We start from the raw sequence: 22274 nt of genomic DNA, 5'->3' as shown, positions 1-22274 counted from the left end.
GAGAGCTAAGTTACAGTTTTATAAGTTGGCTGTGTGTGTGTGTGTGTGATTCAGGGAACAGGTTTCTCTCTACATACTTTAGTTCTGTGCTCTCTCCTCTTTTATTCCTGGTAAGTAGTTCATGTGTCAGCAAACCTTTGGTACCCACATCACCACACACTTCCGTAGGGACTAAGCAAGGACGGACAGAAATCAGAGGTACGACAAACAACAGCAGACACTTGCCTGAGACAAAAGAAACGGATATAGAACACAGACAACATCACAGGGAAAAAAAAAAAAGATGTGAGAAAGTGACACGTTTTTTTGAGCTGCTAAAGTGCGGTTGGTTGGGATAGATTGTCGGGAGGGCTGTAGAGTCACATTAGGGGCCCAAGAGGAACCACAGAGGGGTCTGAAGAGGCTGGAGAGTCTCAGTGGGCAATTCTCAAATGTCCCCTTATTCGCTATGTAGTGCACTACTTATGACCAGAGCCCCCCCCCCCCCCATGCTAAATTTGCCATGGGGCATCGTAATGATTCTCTGTTTTAATCAGTTTGAAGTAACATCCGATAACTAGGGATGGGAAAGATGTCTGCACAGAAGGAGAGCACTATATGGGGAGTTGGGGTGTCATTTGTCAGCCGGTATGCCAGTCCCCTGGTCTCTTCTGAGGGCTCCAAGCTGCAGACTCCGAGGTCTACAGACTATTGAGGTCTACAGTCCATTGTGTGTGGAGCTGGGTAGAATCATCGTGGGATGGGCTTAATACCAGCGCCAGGCTACATTCGCTGTCCCCACCAGCCCAATGAGAGGGAGGGATGGAGGGATAAGGGGAGAGAGAGGGAGGGATGGAGGGGTCACGGAGGAGGGGCCGGCCGCAGGCTCTTACACTTCATGTCGTCCAGACCCTTCCAGTATTTGTAGTTCTCTGACAGGTGCTCCATGAGGCCAGGTAGACTGGCGAAGGCTGGGGGAGGGGGGGGCAGAGGAGAGTTTGAGGTTAACGCACACAAACACATGAGCCAGCGGAAATGACAGCTGGGTCTCAGGCAGCGTGTGTGTCTGTTGTTTACTTCCTAGTTTCCGACTCATTTGTTACCCTTCTGCATGAGCCTGACCTGGCAACCACCCGGCAATAGCCCAGGCCTGACCCTGATTCATTAAAACCTGCTGTGTGAGTGCATATGTGCAATATGATTGTGTGTGTGTGTGTGTGTCACAAAACTGAAGCACAAAGGCTGCGTTTAGACAGGCAGTCCAATTCTGATATTTTTCCCACTAATTGGTCGTTTGACCAATCACGTCAGATCTTTTTACAACAGATCTTTTTCACAGCTGATCTGACTGGCCAAAGATCCGAATTGGGCTGCCTGTCTAAACGCAGCCTTTGTGCTTCTGCGTGTGTGAATGTGTGCGCTTTGGTTTGCACTTTATGTGTACTTGTGTGTGTGTCTGTGCTAGTGAGTGTGTGTACAGTAGGTCCTGCTTCACTGCGTCTTGACTTAACCCCTCCGGCCCCCGGATACCCCCCCCCCCCCAGTCCCAGTGGCCTCTAGGAACTTTTCCGTGACATCAGCAGTTTTTATTGAATTTAAACACGTGTTCTCTTCTCTGGTGGGGGGGTAACCTCCAGCAACACCCCAACGTCAGAGGGAACGGTGAAATTGGGAATAACTGTATACTATCCTCTTTTGACCCCTCCCCTTCTCCCTCCCTCTCTCCTTCCTCTGGGCTACTGTGCTCCACTGTGACGTGAGAAGGAAGACTCTACCTCTTTTACAGGGATGGAGGGAATAGAAGAGAGGAGAGGAGAGGAGGGAAGGCATGGGAAAGTTCTATTCCATATTTCCTCCCCCCTCCCTGTGGGTCCTCTGTTTGTGTGTGTGTGTGTGTGTGTGTGTGTGTGTGTGTGTGTGTGTGTGTGTGTGTGTGTGTGTGTGTGTGTGTTCTTACCATCCCAAGCGTCAAACATGTCTGTGATGAAGTAGTCTATGAAGGAGATCTGAGACTTGGGGATACTACAGGTGTTCCTGTCAAAGACAGGCATGACCACCGGTAGACCCTGTCTCTTTTCCTCATCAGTCTGAAATATAAGGATAGATTCACACACAGGTTAACATCCACACATATACTGCAGTATACAAGAGATATATGTACACAGTCGCAGCGCAAACGGATGTATTTCTCCAAATACTTGTGGATACATTTGCATGTTTGCTAAAAATGGATGTAATACCTGATAATGTTCCAGAAAGGCATGGCATGACATCTAGTCTACAGCGTGGCCAATGTGTTTCCTAATTTGGCTCCTTAAATTAATAAACTTTACATATTGATTGACAGAGATTGTTTTTGGGGGGGCACATAGCCAAAACTGTGATATAATTTAAATTGTGATGGTGAGTAAAAAATGCCAAACTAAGGATTTGACAAAAATGTTACATTCTGTCATGAAGAGCACACGTTCAACTTCATTAAAAACAAACAAAAAAAGTTTTCCCATCTCAAAAAAGTAAGTGCCTCTCTTCTGCTTAATTAAATAATGAAACAAATCTAGTGCCCACGGTCGGGCACTGAGCTGCTTTTATTATTACTGTTCTTATTTAAACAAAAACGATACACCCTACAACGCTCCGGAATATGTCCAAGTGTAGGTCTAGGACCTGTGCTTCCAATGAGTGGTATTATATGGCTCTAGAGTGGATGGTTAGCGGTGTTATGTTGCGTAAATAACCAAGTGAATTTGCCACATCTGGGAAAAATCCACTTGAACGGTCCTCCAACTGGTAATTACTAGTTAAATCAGCCATGAATCCCCTTGTGACAGGGAATGGAAGCTTGTTGTATGCAACAGGGAGGGGCAATTTAATGTAAGATTCACACACATTTTTCGGTTGGTAAAGCATTCCTAGCTTGTCTATCTAGGGGTAACAGGATGGATGTGTTATGCTCGACCCGCTCAGTTTTTCAACACCCAAAAATCTGAAAATGGCCAAAAAGAGCACAACCACCTTTCTTTACACAATGATTGGACTGTTAGATGCTCAATGTTTCTTTAGAAATATATAGAGTTCAATTCACGTAACAGGGTGAACCTTAAAATGAGGGACAGACATAAATGATTCACTAATCACATGAAATAGATAATCATCTTCGTAAATAACTTGGTCAAAGCAACAAAATAACTAGGTCTTTACAATGGTGGCGAACACTTGGGAGTCTTTTTTTTGGGGGGGGGGGGGGGATTAGTGGGTTAAAATCTTCCCTAGAAGTCACAAAGTAAAGTCTTTTTTTTCATAATGACAATCAGAGTTAATGAATTCTCCACATGGTCTACGTTAAAAGGGCACTTCATTTCATATGACATATTGCGCTCAATTTCCACTTAACACCCTCATTTTGTGGAGTGACCCAATACATATTAAGTTCTGCTCATTGGACATTGGTTGGAGCGCTCTCCTGAAGTTTGTTTGTTGATCTGTCATATGGACAATGAAAGACGTGGAGTCACTTACATGATGGATCATGTATCATGTTTGTTGTCATTTCCGTAGTCATTTAAATGCACGTTAGTGATTTTAGTATGCTTTTGGTATGCGTTAAGTACAATACATATATTTTGACAAAATATATTGTAGCGGCCGCAGCCTATTAGAACAGGGTTTGTTAAACTATAGTTTGGGGACCCAAAGTGAGCCCTGAGCATGTGAACAGTGGATCGGGAGTTATGAGTAAAACATTTATAATGCCGCACTATTTCTTCTTAGTTTGGGTCATTTGAGGACAATACATTTCACATTTGGGTCTTGAGCTATTTGCCATACATTTAAATCAAAAAATATATCTCTTACAAATACATTTAAATGCATGTTGGAATATATTTAACAAAACATTTCCAATTACATAAAAAAATATATCAATAAATACTTGTAAAAATAATGTATTTAAAAAAAAAATACATTCATTAGATTTTCAAAAGCATTTAACATATATTGTGAAAAACATTTTACATACGATTATATATTGTCACGAGTCCGACCGAGGGTGGTTCCCCTTCCCGGGCGGGTGGCGCTCAGCGGTCGTCGTCACCGGCCTATTAGCTGCCACTGATTGTTTTTCCTCCCCCTCCTTGTATGTTTATTGGTAGCACCTGTTTATGTATAATTCATTATCACAGCGCTCGGGTACGCCACCAAAACTCCGCCCCTGCGCTTTCTTCTCAAGGAAGCTCAGCCCAGCGGAGCGTAACTATGATGTGGGGGACCGGGGGTTGCTAGCGGTGGTTAGAGCTCTGAAGGTGTGGAGACACTGGCTTGAGGGGGCTAAGCACCCCTTTCTCATCTGGACCGACCACCAGAACCTGGAGTATATTCGGGCAGCTAGGAGACTTAACCCACGTCAGGCAAGGTGGGCCATATTCTTCACCCGGTTCCGGTTTACTTTGTCTTATAGACTGGGCTCCCAGAACGTAAAGGCTGACGCACTGTCCCGCCTTTACGACACGGAGGATGGGTCCACCGAACCTACTCCCATCCTTCCCGCCTCAAAGCTGGTAGCACCAGTGGTATGGGAGGTGGACTCGGACATCAAGCGGGCGTTACGGGCTGAACCCGCGCCTCCTCAGTGTCCAGCGGGCGAAGGTACGTGCCGCTTGGTGTTCGGGACAAACTGATTCGGTGGGCTCACGTCCTACCCTCCTCGGGTCACCCTGGGGTGACGAGGACAGTGGGGAGCCTTCAGGGGAGGTATTGGTGGCCTACTTTGGCTAAGGACGTTAAGGGTTATGTCTCCTCCTGTTCAGTGTGCGCTCAGAGTAAGGCTCCTAGGCACCTTCCTAGAGGGAAGTTACAACCCCTCCCCGTTCCACAGCGGCCATGGTCACATCTGTCCATAGATTTCCTGACCGATCTTCCGCCGTCTCAGGGGAACACCACGGTTCTAGTGATTGTGGATCGGTTCTCTAAGTCCTGCCGTCTCCTCCCGTTGCCCGGTATCCCTACAGCCCTACAGACTGCGGAGGCGTTATTCACCCATGTCTTTCGGCACTACGGGGTGCCGGAGGACATCGTTTCTGATCGGGGCCCCCAATTCACGTCTCGGGTATGGAGGGCGTTCATGGAACGCTTGGGGGTCTCTGTCAGCCTGACCTCCGGTTATCACCCCGAGAGTAATGGGCAGGTGGAGAGAGTGAACCAGGAGGTGGGTAGGTTTCTGCGGTCGTATTGCCAGGATCGGCCAGGGGAGTGGGCACGATACATTCCCTGGGCTGAAATGGCTCAGAACTCACTACGCCACTCCTCTACTAACGTGTCCCCTTTTCAGTGTGTGTTGGGGTACCAGCCGGTCCTGGCACCATGGCATCCGAGCCAGACCGAAGCTCCTGCGGTGGAGGAATGGGTACAGCGCTCCAAGGAGACCTGGAGGGCCGTCCAGGAATCTCTACAACAAGCGAGTGGACGGCAGAAGAGGAGTGCTGACCGCCACCGCAGTGAGGCCCCCGTATTTGTACCGGGGGACAGGGTCTGGCTCTCGACCCGAAACCTACCTCTCCGCTTGCCCTGCCGGAATGCCGGAAGCTGGGTCCGCAGTGTGTAGGGCCCTTTAAAGTCCTGAGGAGAATAAACGAGGTGTGTTATCGATTACAACTCCCTTCCTATTATCGTATTAACCCCTCGTTTCATGTGTCTCTCCTCAGGCCGGTGGTAGCTGGTCCCCTGCAGGACAGTGAGGTGCCGGAGGTCCCTCCCCCCCCTCTGGACATCGAGGGGTCCCCGGCGTACACGATCCGGGCCATTCTGGACTCAAGACGCCGGGTGAGGGCCTGCAGTACCTCGTGGACTGGGAGGGGTACGGCCCGGAGGAGAGGTGCTGGGTACCGGTGGGGGACATCTTGGATCCATCCATGTTGAGGGATTTCCATCGCCTCCATCCGGATCGCCCTGCACCTCGTCCTCCGGGGCGACCTCGAGACCGGTGTCGGCGCGCTGCGGGAGCCGCGCGTCAGGGGGGGGGGGGGGGGTACTGTCACGAGTCCGACCTAGGGTGGTTCCCCTTCCCGGGCGGGTGGCGCTCGGCGGTCGTCGTCACCGGCCTATTAGCTGCCACTGATTGTCTTTCCTCCCCCTCCTTGTATGTTTATTGGTAGCACCTGTTTATGTATAATTAGTTTGTCTTTATTAGACAGCCGGCCCGCCTGGTTGTTGTGCGGGATTATTTCAGTGTAACCTTCGGCTCTGTTGTAGAGGTACGTGTTAGTGCCTGGTCGTGATTTTTCCGTTGTACATTTTGATTCCCTGTGTTTGGGAACGTAACTATTGTGAGCACCCTGTGGTGCGTTGGTGCTATTAAAGACGCACAGCATTGCACTCTCTGTCTCCTGCGTTTGACTCCACACCCACGACACCCGGAGCATTACATATATAAATTTTAAATACATTCTGTAATACAAATATAAAAAAAAAATATATAAAATACATTATTTGGCCAATTTAAGTTTTTTTAATCTAAAATATATTACAAAAAAACATATATGTATGGGACAACACAAATGCATTTCCCACACTGTACTGTATACCACCAGACAGACAAACAGTGATAGAGGCAGAAAGAGAAAGGGAGAAAAGGTCGGGAACAGATCTATTGGTGCACACAGATAGCTAAGTAGACAGTTGTTAAGGTCAGGATTGCCAGCTGCAGACACTGTCCTACAGCAGGAGAAAGGTCAAAGCTGCTAATTTTTTTATATATTTTTTATTTCACCTTTATTTAACCAGGTAGGCTAGTTGAGAACAAGTTCTCATTTACAACTGCGACCTGGCCAAGATAAAGCATAGCAGTGTGAACAGACAACAACACAGAGTTACACATGGAGTAAACGATTCAAGTCAATAACACAGTAGAAAATAAAATTTAAAAAAGAGTCTATATACGTTGTGTGTAAAAGGCATGAGGAGGTAGGCGAATAATTAAAATTTTGCAGATTAACACTGGAGTGATAAATGATCAGATGGTCATGTACAGGTAGAGGTACTGGTGTGCAAAAGAGCAGAAAAGTAAGTAAATAAATATAAACAGTATGGGGATGAGGTAGGTAAATTGGGTGGGCAATTTACCGATAGACTATGTACAGCTGCAGGGATCGGTTAGCTGCTCAGATAGCAAATGTTTGAAGTTGGTGAGGGAGATAAAAGTCTCCAACTTCAGCGATTTTTGCAATTCGTTCCAGTCACAGGCAGCAGAGAACTGTAACGAAAGGCGGCCAAATGAGGTGTTGGCTTTAGGGATGATCAGTGAGATACACCTGCTGGAGCAAGGTGCTACGGGTGGGTGTTGCCATCGTGACCAGTGAACTGAGATAAGGCGGAGCTTTACCTAGCATGGACTTGTAGATGACCTGGAGCCAGTGGGTCTGGCGACGAATATGTAGCGAGGGCCAGCCGACTAGAGCATACAGGTCGCAGGGGTGGGTGGTATAAGGTGCTTTAGTAACAAAACGGATGGCACTGTGATAAACTGCATCCAGTTTGCTGAGTAGAGTATTGGAAGCTATTTTGTAGATGACATCGCCGAAGTCGAGGATCGGTAGGATAGTCAGTTTTACTAGGGTAAGTTTGGCGGCGTGGAGGCTTTGTTGCGGAATAGAAAGCCAACTCTAGATTTGATTTTAGATTGGAGATGTTTGATATGAGTCTGGAAGGAGAGTTTACAGTCTAGCCAGACACCTAGGTACTTATAGATGTCCACATATTCTAGGTCGGAACCATCCAGGGTGGTGATGCTAGTCGGGCGTGCGGGTGACCGGCTCGGAAACCAGATTGCACAGCGGAGAAGGTACGGTGGGATTCGAGATGGTCAGTGACCTGTTTGTTGACTTGGCTTTCGAAGACCTTAGATAGAAAGGGCAGGATGGATATAGGTCTGTAACAGTTTGGGTCCAGGGTGTCTCCCCCTTTGAAGAGGGGGATGACTGCGGCAGCTTTCCAATCCTTGGGGATCTCAGACGATATGAAAGAGAGGTTGAACAGACTGGTAATAGGGGTTGCGACAATGGCGGCGGATAGTTTCAGAAATTGAGGGTCCAGATTGACAAGCCCAGCTGATTTGTACGGGTCCAGGTTTTGCAGCTCTTTCAGAACATCTGCTATCTGGATTTGGGTAAAGGAGAAGCTGGAGAGGCTTGGGCGAGTAGCTGCGGGGGGGGGGGAGCTGTTGGCCGAGGTTGGAGTAGCCAGGAGGAAGGCATGGCCAGTCGTTGAGAAATGCTTGTTGAAGTTTTCGATAATCATGGATTTATCGGTGGTGACCGTGTTACCTAGCCTCAGTGCAGTGGGCAGCTGGGAGGAGGTGCTCTTGTTCTCCATGGACTTCACAGTGTCCCAGAACTTTTTGGAGTTAGAGCTACAGGATGCAAATTTCTGCCTGAAGAAGCTGGCCTTTGCCAGCTTACTGCGTGTATTGGTTCCTGACTTCCCTGAACAGTTGCATATCGCGGGGACTATTCGATGCTATTGCAGTCCGCCATAGGATGTTTTTGTGCTGGTCGAGGGCAGTCAGGTCTGGAGTGAACCAAGGGCTATATCTGTTCTTAGTTCTGCATTTTTTGAACGGAGCATGCTTATCTAAAATGGTGAGGAAGTTACTTTTAAAGAATGACCAGGCATCCTCAACTGACGGGATGAGGTCAATATCCTTCCAGGATACCCGGGCCATGTCGATTAGAAAGGCCTGCTCGCAGAATTGTTTTAGGGAGTGTTTGACAGTGATGAGGGGTGGTCGTTTGACTGCGGACCCGTAGAGGATACAGGCAATGAGGCAGTGATCGCTGAGATCCTGGTTGAAGACAGCGGAGGTGTATTTGGAGGGCCAGTTGGTCAGGATGACGTCTATGAGGGTGCCCTTGTTTACAGATTTAGGGTTGTACCTGGTGGGTTCCTTGATGATTTGTGTGAGATTGAGGGCATCTAGCTTAGATTGTAGGACTGCCGGGGTGTTAAGCATATCCCAGTTTAGGTCACCTAACAGAACAAACTCTGAAGCTAGATGGGGGGCAATCAATTCACAAATGGTGTCCAGGGCACAGCTGGGAGCTGAGGGGGGTCGGTAGCAGGCGGCAACAGTGAGATACTTATTTCTGGAGAGAGTAATTAAAAAAATTAGTAGTTCAAACTGTTTGGGTATGGACCTGGAAAGTATGACATTACTTTGCAGGCTATCTCTGCAGTAGACTGCAACTCCTCCCCTTTTGGCATTTCTATCTTGACGGAAAATGTTATAGTTGGGTATGGAAATCTCCGAATTTTGGTGGCCTTCCTAAGCCAGGATTCAGACACGGCAAGGACATCAGGGTTAGCAGAGTGTGCTAAAGCAGTGAGTAAAACAAACTTCGGGAAGAGGCTTCTGATGTTGACATGCATGAAACCAAGGCTTGACATACTCTCCCGGGCTAAAACCACTCTGGACACAGCTGATTTTAGCTGAAGTTTTGGTTAGGAGTACTACGACCTGCCTCCAAAACCATTTTGAATAGAAAATATTTTTGTACACTTTTTTATACACACACTGCCCACTCACCTGTGCGAAGTACTCCTCTGATATGCGTCCGGCCCATTCTATGCAGAGCTCCAGGGGTCTGCAGGGGTTGGCCACGTCAGCACACTTTATCATCATCCTCTTGATCAGCAGCCGGTTCTCTGGGCTGTTCCTGATACTGGCTGGGCCCTCGCTGTCACTGCCTTCACTCTTGTTACAGAGAAACGCACATAGACAAGGTCAGAAATGCACACAGACAAGGTCAGAAACGCACACAGACAGGGTCAGAGACACAAACACACACGCAGACACACACATATGGACGCTTATCTTTCCTTTGACACTACATTTGATATGCTCCTATGAACTTCACACGGTGGTGCACATGGGTCCATTTACGTGGAACTGGCTGTGTGTGTGAATGTCCACTGATTGTACAAAACATTAGGAACAGCTGCTCTTTCCATGACATAGACTGATCAGGTGAATCCGGGTGAAAGCTATGATCCCCAATCGATGTCACCTGTTAAATCCACTTCAATTAGTGTAGATGAAGGAGCGGAGACAGGCTAAACAAGGATTTTTAAGCCTTTAGACAAGTGAGCCATAGATGGTGTATGTGTGCCATTCAGAGGGTAAATGGGCAAGACTAAAGATTGAAGTGCCTTTGAACGGGGTATGGTAGTAGGTGCCAGGCACACCGGTTTGAGTGTGTCAAGAACTGCAAAGCTGCTGGGTATTTCACGCTCAACAGTTTGCCGTGTGCGTCAAGAATGGTCCACCACCCAAAGGACATCCAGCCAACTTGACACAACAGTGGGAAGCATTGGAGTCAACATGGGCCAGCATCCCCGTGGAACGCTTTCGACACCTTGTAGAGTCCATGCCCCGACGAATTGAGGATGTTCTGAGGGCAAAAGGGGGGAGGAGGGTCTTCTTGATGTTTTGTACACCTAGTGTATATAGTTATACATAACAATGGCCTGAGCCTTGAAGTTGCTCAACTCACAAATGATTTTGTTGCTTTATGATATAATATTTTAAGTAAGTGGTAGAGCTGAGATAGAATCAGGCTAGACACGCTGCTTGCCCACAAGGGCCATGGTTACTAATATCAGATAGGGCTTCAAACTGGAGTCACATGCTCTGAATACAACTATTTTCCACTAGAACAGTTCATTGATAAATGTCAAAATACTTAGCCTGTTATTCCCATTCTCTCCTTAATGCTTATGATATATACACTACCGTTCAAAAGTTTGGGGTCACTTAGAAATGTCCTTGTTTTTGAAAGAAAATCACATTTTTTTTGTCCATTAAAATAACATCAGATTGATCAGAAATACAGTGTAGTAGGGCCTCCCGGGTGGCGCAGTGGTTAAGGGCGCTGTACTGCAGCGCCAGCTGTGCCATCAGAGTCCCTGGGTTCGCACCCAGGCTCTGTCGTAACCAGCCGCGACCGGGAGGTCCGTGGGGCGACGCACAATTGGCCTAGCGTCGCCCGGGTTAGGGAGGGCTTGGTCGGTAGGGTCCTTGTCTCATTGCGCACCAGCGACTCCTGTGGCGGGCTGGGCGCAGTGTGCGCTAACCAAGGTGGCCAGGTGCACGGTGTTTCCTCCGGCGCATTGGTGCGGCTTCCGGGTTGGATGCGTGCTGTGCGGCTTGGTTGGGTTGTGTATCGGAGGACGCATGACTTTCAACCTTCGTCTCTCCCGAGCCCGTACGGGAGTTGTAGCGATGAGACAAGATAGTAGCTACTACAACAATTGGATACCACGAAATTGGGGAGAAAAAGGGGTAAAATTCAAAAAAAAAAATAGAAATACAGTGTAGACATTGTTAATGTTGTAAATGACTATTGTAGCTGGAAACGGCAGGTTTTCTATGGAATAGTTGACATGTTGTGTTAGCTTATCATTTTAAAGGCTAATTGATCATTAGAAAAGTATTTTGTTAGCACAGCTGAAAACTGTTGTTCTGATTAAAGAAGCAATAAAACTGGCCTTCTTTAGACTAGTTGAGTATCTGGAACATTAGCATTTGTGGGTTCGATTACAGGCTCAAAATGGCCAGAAACAAAGAACTTTCTTCTGAAACTCGTCAGTCTATTCTTGTTCTGAGAAATGAAGGCTATTCCATGTGAGAAATTGCCAAGAAAGTGAAGATCTTGTACAACGCTGTGTACTCCCTTCACAGAACAGCGCAAACTGGCTCTAACCAGAATAGAAAGAGGAGTGGGAGGCCCGGTGCACAACTGAGCAAGAGGACAAAAACATTAAAGTGCCTAGTTTGAGAAACAGACGCCTCACAAGTCCTCAACTGGTAGCTTCATTAAATAAAACACCCGTCTCAACGTCAGCAGTGAAGAGGCGACTCCAGGATGCTGGCCTTCTAGGCAGAGTTACAAAGAAAAGGCCATATCTCAGACTGGCCAATAAAAAGAAAAGATTAAGATGGGCAAAAGAACACAGACACTGGACAGAGGAAGATTGGAAAAAAAGTTTGAGGTGTTTGGATCACAAAGAAGAACATTTGTGAGACGCAGACAAAATGAAAGGAGTGCTTGACCCCATCTGTCAAGCATGGTGGAGGCAATGTGATGGTCTGGGGGTGCTTTGGTGGTGGTAAAGTGAGGGATTTGTACAGGGTAAAAGGGATCTTGAAGAAGGAAGGCTATCACTCCATTTTGCAACACCATGCCATACCCTGTGGACAGTGCTTAACTTGAGTTAATTTCCTCCTACAACAGGACAATGACCCAAAGCAGAGCTCCAAACTATGCAATAACTATTTAGGGAAGAAGCAGTCAGCTGGTATTCTGTCTATAATGGAGTGGCCAGCACAGTCACCGGATCTCAACCCTATTGAGCTGTAGTGGGAGCAGCTTGACCGTATGGTACGTAAGAAGTGCCCATCAAGCCAATCCAACTTGTGGAAGGTGCTTCAGGAAGCATGGGGTGAAATCTCTTCAGATTACCAAATAAACAACTAGAATGCCAAAGGTCTGCAAAGATGTAATTGATGCAAATGGAGGATTCTTTGAAAAAAAGCAAAGTTTGAAGGACACAATTATTATTTCAATTAAAAATCATTATCTATACGTCTTGACTATATTTCTTATTCATTTTGCAACTGTTTTCATGTATGTTTTCATGGAAAATAAGGACATTTCTAAGTGACACCACACTTTTGAATGGTAGTGTGTATATATATATATATATATATATATATATATATATATATATATATATATATATATATATTTCACACATACATACAGTGGGGCAAAAAAGTATTTAGTCAGCCACCAATTGTGCAAGTTCTCCCACTTAAAATAGATGAGAGAGGCCTGTAATTTTCATCATAGGTACAATTCAACTACTACGACAGACAAAATGAGAGAAAAAATGTCCAGAAAATCACATTGTAGGATTTTTAATGAATTTATTTGCAAATTATGGTGGAAAATAAGTATTTGGTCACCTACAAACAAGCAAGATTTCTGGCTCTCACATACCTGTAACTTCTTCTTTAAGAGGCTCCTCTGTCCTCCACTCGTTACCTGTATTAATGGCACCTGTTTGAACTTGTTATCAGTATAAAAGACACCTGTCCACAACCTCAAACAGTCACACTCCAAACTCCACTATGGCCAAGACCAAAGAGCTGTCAAAGGACACCAGAAACAAAATTGTAGACCTGCACCAGGCTGGGAAGACTGCATCTGCAATAGAAGCTTGGTTTGAAGAAATCAACTGTGGGAGCAATTATTAGGAAACGGAAGACATTCAAGACCACTGATAATCTCCCTCGATCTGGGGCTTCACGCAAGATCTCACCCCGTGGGGTCAAAATGATCACAAGAACGGTGAGCAAAAATCCCAGAACCACACGGGGGGACCTAGTGAATGGCCTGCAGAGAGCTGGGACCAAAGTAACAAAGCCTACCATCAGTAACACACTACGCCGCCAGGGACTCAAATCCTGCAGTGCCAGACGTGTCCCCCTGCTTAAGCCAGTACATGTCCAGGCCCGTCTGAAGTTTGCTAGAGAGCATTTGGATGATCCAGAAGAAGATTGGGAGAATGTCATGGTCAGATGAAACCAAAATATAACTTTTTGGTAAAAACTCAACTTGTCGTGTTTGGAGGAAAGGGACCAGGACGACTGATTCGTGTAAAGGAAAGAATGAATGGGGCCATGTATTGTGCGATTTTGAGTGAAAACCTCCTTCTATCAGCAAGGGCATTGAAGATGAAATGTGGCTGGGTCTTTCAGCATGACAATGATCCCAAACACACCGCCTGTGTAACGAAGGAGTGGCTTCGTAAGAATAATTTCAAAGTCCTGGAGTGGCCTAGCCAGTCTCCAGATCTCAACCCCATAGAAAATCTTTGGAGGGAGTTGAAAGTCTGTGTTGCCCAGCAACAGCCCCAAAACATCACTGCTTCTCTCATTTTGTCTGTCATAGTTGAAGTGTACATATGATGAAAATTACAGGCCTCTCTCATCTTTTTAAGTGGGAGAACTTGCACAATTGGTGGCTGACTAAATACTTTTTTTGCCCCACTGGACATACATACATACATACCATTTCCATATATATATACAGTGCCTTGCGAAAGTATTCGGCCCCCTTGAACTTTGCAACCTTTTGCCACATTTCAGGCTTCAAACATAAATATATAAAACTGTATTTTTTTGTGAAGAATCAACAACAAGTGGGACACAATCATGAAGTGGAACGACATTTATTGGATATTTCAAACTTTTTTAACAAATCAAAAACTGAAAAATTGGGCGTGCAAAATTATTCAGCCCCTTTACTTTCAGTGCAGCAAACTCTCTCCAGAAGTTCAGTGAGGATCTCTGAATGATCCAATGTTGACCTAAATGACTAATGATGATAAATACAATCCACCTGTGTGTAATCAAGTCTCCGTATAAATGCACCTGCACTGTGATAGTCTCAGAGGTCCGTTAAAAGCGCAGAGAGCATCATGAAGAACAAGGAACACACCAGGCAGGTCCGAGATACTGTTGTGAAGAAGTTTAAAGCCGGATTTGGATACAAAAAGATTTCCCAAGCTTTAAACATCCCAAGGAGCACTGTGCAAGCGATAATATTGAAATGGAAGGAGTACCAGACCACTGCAAATCTACCAAGACCTGGCCGTCCCTCTAAACTTTCAGCTCATACAAGGAGAAGACTGATCAGAGATGCAGCCAAGAGGCCCATGATCACTCTGAATGAACTGCAGAGATCTACAGCTGAGGTGGGAGACTCTGTCCATAGGACAACAATCAGTCGTATATTGCACAAATCTGGCCTTTATGGAAGAGTGGCAAGAAGAAAGCCATTTCTTAAAGATATCCATAAAAAGTGTCGTTTAAAGTTTGCCACAAGCCACCTGGGAGACACACCAAACATGTGGAAGAAGGTGCTCTGGTCAGATGAAACCAAAATTGAACTTTCTGGCAACAATGCAAAACGTTATGTTTGGCGTAAAAGCAACACAGCTGAACACACCATCCCCACTGTCAAACATGGTGGTGGCAGCATCATGGTTTGGGCCTGCTTTTCTTCAGCAGAGACAGGGAAGATGGTTAAAAATGATGGGAAGATGGATGGAGCCAAATACAGGACCATTCTGGAAGAAAACCTGATGGAGTCTGCAAAAGACCTGAGACTGGGACGGAGATTTGTCTTCCAACAAGACAATGATCCAAAACATAAAGCAAAATCTACAATGGAATGGTTCAAAAATAAACATATCCAGGTGTTAGAATGGCCAAGTCAAAGTCCAGACCTGAATCCAATCGAGAATCTGTGGAAAGAACTGAAAACTGCTGTTCACAAATGCTCTCCATCCAACCTCACTGAGCTCGAGCTGTTTTGCAAGGAGGAATGGGAAAAAATGTCAGTCTCTCGATGTGCAAAACTGATAGAGACATACCCCAAGCGACTTACAGCTGTAATCGCAGCAAAAGGTGGCGCTAGAAAGTATTAACTTAAGGGGGCTGAATAATTTTGCACGCCCAATTTTTCCGTTTTTGATTTGTTAAAAAAGTTTGAAATATCCAATAAATGTCGTTCCACTTCACGATTGTGTCCCACTTGTTGTTGATTCTTCACAAAAAAATACAGTTTTATATCTTTATGTTTGAAGCCTGAAATGTGGCAAAAGGTCGCAAAGTTCAAGGGGGCCGAATACTTTCGCAAGGCACTGTGTAGATATATATATATATATATATATATATATATATATATATATATATATATATCAAACTCAGCAAAAAGAGAAACACCCTTTTTCAGTACCTTGTCTTTCAAAGATAATTTGTAAAAATCTAAATAACTTCACAGATCTTCATTGGAAAGTGTTTAAACACTGTTTCCCATGCTTGTTCAATGAACCATAAACAATTAATGAACATGCACCCGTGGAACGGTTGTTAAGACACTAACAGTTTACAGACGGTAGGCAATTAAGGTCACAGTTATGAAAAGTTAGAACACTAAAGAGGCCTTTCTACTGACTCTGAAAAACACCAAAAGAAAGATGCCCAGGGTCTCTACTCATCTGCGTGAACGTGCCTTAGGCATGCTGCAAGGAGGCATGAGGACTGCAGATGTGGCCAGGGCAATAAATTGCAATGTCCGTGCTGTGAGACACCTAAGACAGTGCTACAGGGAGACAGGACGGACAGCTGATCGTCCTTGCAGTGGCAGACCACGCGTAACAACACCTGCACAGGATTGGTACATCCGAACATCACATCTGCAGGACAGGTACAGCATGGCAACAACAACTGCCTGAGTTACACCAGGAATGCACAATCCTTCCATTAGCGCTCAGTCTGTCCACAATAGGCTGAGAGAGGCTGGACTGAGGGCTTGTAGGCCTGTTGTAAGGCAGGTCCTCCCCAGAGATCACCGGCAACAACGTCGCCTATGAGCATAAACCCACCGTCGCTGGACCAGACAGGACTGGCAAAAAGTGCTCTTCACTGACGATTCGCGGTTTGGTCTCACCAGGCGTGATGGTTGGATTCGCATTTATTGTCGAAGGAATGAGCGTTACACCGAGGCCTGTACTCTGGAGCGGGATCGATTTGGAGGTGGAGAGTCCGTCATGGTCTGGGGCGGTGTGTCACAACATCATCGGACTGAGCTTGTTGTCATTGCAGGCAATCTCAAAGCAGTGCGTTACAGGGAAGACATCCTCCTCCCTCATGTGGTACCCTTCCTGCAGGTTCATCCTGACATGACCCTCCAGCATGACAATGCCACCAGCCATACTGCTCGTTCTGTGCGTGATTTCCTGCAAGACAGGAATGTCAGTGTTCTGCCATGGCCAGCAAAGAGTCCGGATCTCAAACCCATTGAGTACGTCTGGGACCTGTTGGATCAGAGGGTGAGGGCTAGGGCCATTCCCCCCAGAAATGTCCAGGAACTTGCAGGTGCCTTGGTGGAAGAGTGGGGTAACATCTCACAGCAAGAACTGGCAAATCTGGTGCAGTCCATGAGGAGGAGATGCACTGCAGTACTTAATGCAGCTGGTGGCCACACCAGATACTGACTGTTACTTTTGATTTATTTTGACACCCCCTTTGTTCAGGGACACATTATTTAATTTCTGTTAGTCACATGTCTGTGGAACTTGTTCAGTTTATGTCTCAGTTGTTGAATCTTGTTATGTTCATACAAATATTTACACATGGACTTGGTTTGCTGAAAATAAATGCAGTTGACAGCGAGAGGACGTTTATTTTTTTGCTGAGTTTCTACGTATATATATTAGTATTTTCCATTCCCACACCACAATGAGCAGATGTTAATGACTTTGTTATGTAATAATAAACTGCACACGGACGCTAACACACACAAACACACACACATACACAGAGAAGGGTGTGTGTCTTACGTTTGAGCTGGACTCCTCGATGGCAGCCATCGGTTTGTTGATGCTGTTGGCAAACTTGTTGACATGTTCAAAATGGCGGGTCATCTCTGTAGCCAGCACCATGTCAATGATGGCCTGCCTCAATGTCCGGAACTGAGTCCTAATATAAACACACACACACAGAGGGGGGTTACAGGACCAGGATAATCAACTGTCCTCAATGTTCTGGGTTCATACACATCTAGAAGTGAATCACATCACATGATTTGTTCCAGGGTAATAACCCAACATGCTCCATATCTGTCGCCAGTGGTTACGTGATCCCTCTTATGGCGTAGAGGAAGAGGCATGCCAATTCATTCTTCTGACAAGGACATGGCCTCTGGTTTGGAATTCTACTGTGGAAACACTTTAGGCTTCAGGTGGAAACCACCTTTTACTTCCCTAAACTCTATGTGACTCTAGCCTGGTCCCAGATCTGTTTGTGCTGTCTTGCCAACTCTTATGGTCATTGACATGCCAGTGACATTGACTATAGGAGTTGGCAAGACAGCACAAAGGTATGGAAGACAGCACAAACAGATATGGGACTGGGCTAGGCTATCGATGTTCTTGAAGATGTTGCTCTAAACTCTGTGTGACTGTACCTGTCGATGTTCTTGAAGATGTTGCTCTTGCTGTCACTGACGGTGAGTTGGAAGGCGAGGGCGGCGTGGTGACTCTCTAACACAGCCGTGTCATTGTACAGGATGGCCAGCTCACTTCCTGCATTGCATAGGAAGCTGTTGGTCCTCCCCGGGTGGTCCACGTCATGGACCGTCGCCGCGATCAATGCAGCCACCTCGTCCAGTTGCTCTAGACTGCCCTGAGAAAAGGATACAACCAGGAAGTAATGGTACTTAACTACAAGGAATAGAAATTGTACATTTTTCGACAGATTTTTTTGTTGTTGTACTTGAGTACTTGGAAAAAAAGAAGCAATTACAGCCTCAAGTCTTCTTGGGTATGACGCTACAAGCTTGGCACAGCTGTATTTGGGGAATTTCTCCCATTCTTCTCGGCAGATCCTCTCAAGCTCTGTCAGGTTGAATGGGGAGCGTCGCTGCATAGCTATTTTCAGGTCTCTCCAGAGATGTTCGATCAGGTTCAAATCCGGGCTCTGGCTGGGCAACTCAAGGACATTCAGGGACCACTCCTGTGTTGTCTTAGCTATGTGCTTAGGGTAGTTGTCCTGTTGGAAGTTGAAACTTCACCCCAGTCTGAGGTCCTGAGCGCTCTCGAGCAGGTTTTCATCAAGGATCTCTCTCTCCGTTTATCTTTCCCCACAGCATGCTGCTGCTCCCACCATGCTTCACCATAGGAATGGTGCCAGGTTTCCTCCAGATGTGACGCTTGGCATTCATGCCAAAGAGTTCGAGCTTGGTTTCATCAGATCAGAGAATCTTGTTTCTTTAGGTGCCTTTTGGCAAACTCCAAGTGGGCTGTCACGTGCCTTTTACTGAGAAGTGGCTTCAATCTGGCCACTTTACCATAAAGGCCTGATTGATGGAGTACTACAGAGATGGTTGTCCTTCTGGAAGATTCTACCATCTCCACAGAGGAACACTGGAGCTCTGTCAGAGTGACCATTGGGTTCTTGGCCACTTCCCTGACCAAGGCCCTTCTCCCCTCAATTGCTCAGTTTGGCCGGGCGTCCAACTCTAGGAAGAGTCTTGGTGGTTCCAAACTTTTCCATTTAAGAATGATGGAAACCACTGGGTTCTTGGGGACCTTCAATGCTGCAGAAATGTTTTGGTGTCCTTCCCCAGATCTGTGCCTCGACACAATCCTGTCTCGGAGCTCTACGGACAATTCCTTCAACCTCATGGCTTGGTTTTTGCTCTGACATGCACTGTCAACTGTGGGACCTTATATAGACAGGTGTGTGCCTTTCCAAATCATGTCTAATCAATTGAATTTACCACATCTCAAGGATCATCTCAAGGATGATCAATGGAAACAGGATGGACCTGAGCTCAATTTCGAGTCTCATAGCAAAGGGTCTGAATAATTACTTAAATAAGGTATTTCTATTTGCAAACATTTCTAAAAACCTGTTTTCAATTTGTCATTATGGGGTATTGTGTGTAGATTGATGAGGAAAATGTTGTATTTAATTAATTTTAGAATAAGACTGTAATATAACAGAATGTGGAAAAAGTCAAGGGGTCTGAGTACTTTCTGAAGGCACTGTATATGTCAACAGTGCGCAACAATGCATAATTTATCATAACCATTACAGATAACAAATACTAATTGCAAAATGTCCCTGTATATATTCAGTCAATAACAAAACAAGTGCCATTTAAGATTAATTTATTGCAACCAGCAGGTAGTCTAGTGGTTAGAGCGTTGGGCCAGTAACTGAAAGGTTGCTAGATTGAACGAGCTGACAAGGTAGAAATCTGTGGTTCTGCCCCTGAACAAGGCAGTTAACCCACTGTTCCTAGACCGTCATTGAAAATAAGAATTTGTTCTTTAACTGACTTGCCTGGTTAAATAAAAATAAAAAGTAACATAAACGGATTATATTGTGGAACACAATCTCCAAAAAGCTTGCTTGTAGAAGGTTGTGCAATGGCATAGCACTGTTTTGTTCATTTAGCAGACAAAGCGTTCCTATTTCCCAAGCCCTTATACCAGTTAAGACACAACTATTTTATGCCAGTGCGAAGTGATGCGCATCTCGTGTCTGGAACAGTTATTTTCAAAGAGTGATAATTTGAAACGGGACTGAATTTGGTGAGTTAAAAGAAAACATTTTCAGGTTACAAACCAAAACGTCTTCTTCTATGTACAGACGTTCAATTTAGTTTATTCTTCCTGTTCTTTGGAATTTTCTAAAAATGGAATCACAATTCCACATTGAAAACTGCATGGTGATTAACTACAGCCATGGCATCAGTTTGGTGTGTAGGCCAATGCTTAAAATATGCTCTTTGTCTTCATTAAACCAGTGTTTTTGCATATTTTCATGACTATGTTTAGGGGGGGTAACAGCCAGGGATGGCAAAAATGACAAAATATAATGACAAAATATAATGACAAAATACTATAAAGATCAATGTATTTAATCAAAATACAGAACTGCAACAACATTTTCAATAACGGTTTACAAAGAAAGTTGTTTTCGCTATGACTATGATATGTTGTTTATCTACCTTAGTTGGGCAAGTCACTCTGGATAAAAAATTTAAATGTATATGTGAAAATGAACATATCAAAATGAACTGCAAAGCACACTGGGTATTATTGGCCTTGTTTTGGGGTGGAGCTCATTAGAATATACTCAGCATGCTTTGCAATTGTTCATTGTTCATACAAAACAGAAAATACATTGAAGTGTAGTTCAGCCCAGTGAAATTCAAAATACTCAGAAGAAATCAAAAATACGTATTTCAAATACATGTAACAGAAATACTGCTATCTCTGGTTATAGCCTAAACTAACCAATTCTAAATGGCACTAGGTAGTTCGCAAAGTAGCCTAAACCGGAAAATAGACGGGAAGCAATTAATCCGAACCTGCAGCGGTCGTTGCTAGAACACATATTTCCCTATTTCAATCAACCAGTCCATTTTGAATTTGTGATAAAACTGTCATCATTTGGCAAGAAGTGCAGCTTGTGTATCCCATCAGTTGGATACACTTTTATAGGCATTTACATCTGTAGGCCTAATGAAAGCTTGTATGCGCACTCAGCACGCGTGTGTAGAGGCAGCGGTCGGAACGCAATTGAGGGATTGAGACACAGGGCGGATTTAGTGGGAAGAACTGTGTGACGCTTGGCTTGGTTTCTTTTTTTTTGTGCACCGCAAATGCACATGTACAAATGGAACACTGGAGTCAAAGCAAACGAACGTTGTCTCCAAGAAAACATTTCGATAGCTGGTTAAAGATCACGTTTTGACGCCCGTTTGAGGGCTCGATTACTCATGCCCAAATGTCTGAGATCGTGCATAAACTATAAATACTGTGTAAGTCTCTCTCAGCATAACCTCATACTCAACAAAGGAATAATACCTAAAAAAAAAATGCACGCAATGCGAGCACAACTAATAATAATAATCACTAGCAAATGTTCACTTTATGACAAGAAGAGGAGATATTTATTGGAGGGGATAAGTGGGGAGAAAAGAAAGGCAATGTATTAGGATCTCATTGCCGGCAAGGCAAAACACGTATTGACTGAGTCCAATATGAAAACAATAAAAACATCCCCACTCCAACTCTCACTGGTCACTGACATACATTCATCTCCTGCCAAGCAAAGCAAACTGATACTCTGTTGAAAACACATGGCAGGGAATTACATAGATCAACTCATCAGTCAACACACTGAGATGTCAGGCCATGATGATGTTGCGGTGATACATTCAAGCTAGCTGGTGTCAGTAGTCATTTCACTTGTGAAAGTAGTTTACGTGTGCACATTCAACCAATCTCTAGGTACAGTGCACTGTTGTATGCTTCCATAGCATATTGCAGGTGTGACCGAAAGGTCTTCATCAGGCCCGTGAGGAGAGTCTTTATCTCTGTGTGTGTGTTTGGCCTACCTTGACCTTCTCCTTGCGTAGGAAGTAGGCTGTAGCGTGGAGGACGTCAGCGGCGTGGGTGGAGTTGTGGTAGGAGTTGGAGGCGTGGTAATTAGCCTCTATGATCTGGAGCCAGCAGCGTAGCGTAGCCTCACTGCAGCTCAGGAACTCACACACCCCGAACCGAGCAAAGATCTTCAAGCCCAGGTAGGTCAGAGGTCTGCGGGGATGACAGAGAGAGGACAGGGGAGATAGATGAGTGATATAGAGAGAGAGGGCGTT

The 22274-nt window shown here is 45.3% G+C and overlaps 1 protein-coding gene across 2 annotated transcripts in view; it reads right to left on the bottom strand.

Moving 5' to 3' along the window:
• Nucleotides 1–501: 501 nt before the first annotated feature.
• Nucleotides 502–22274, bottom strand: part of LOC139387948 (high affinity cAMP-specific and IBMX-insensitive 3',5'-cyclic phosphodiesterase 8B-like) — an 85433-nt gene continuing 63660 nt past the window's right edge. For both annotated transcript variants that reach the window (XM_071134346.1, XM_071134347.1), the window contains exons 17-22: nt 22014–22212; nt 18066–18283; nt 17440–17578; nt 9554–9721; nt 1937–2066; nt 502–950 (exon numbers count right to left, since the gene is read on the bottom strand). In XM_071134346.1, coding sequence (XP_070990447.1) covers nt 841–950; nt 1937–2066; nt 9554–9721; nt 17440–17578; nt 18066–18283; nt 22014–22212 — 964 coding nt within the window. In that variant the 3' untranslated portion in view covers nt 502–840. The remainder of the gene's footprint in view (nt 951–1936; nt 2067–9553; nt 9722–17439; nt 17579–18065; nt 18284–22013; nt 22213–22274) is intronic.

The sequence above is a fragment of the Oncorhynchus clarkii genome, chromosome 29 (genome assembly GCF_045791955.1).
Source record: "Oncorhynchus clarkii lewisi isolate Uvic-CL-2024 chromosome 29, UVic_Ocla_1.0, whole genome shotgun sequence".
Taxonomy (NCBI): Eukaryota; Metazoa; Chordata; class Actinopteri; order Salmoniformes; family Salmonidae; genus Oncorhynchus; species Oncorhynchus clarkii.
This window is presented reverse-complemented; position numbering and strand designations above follow the sequence as displayed.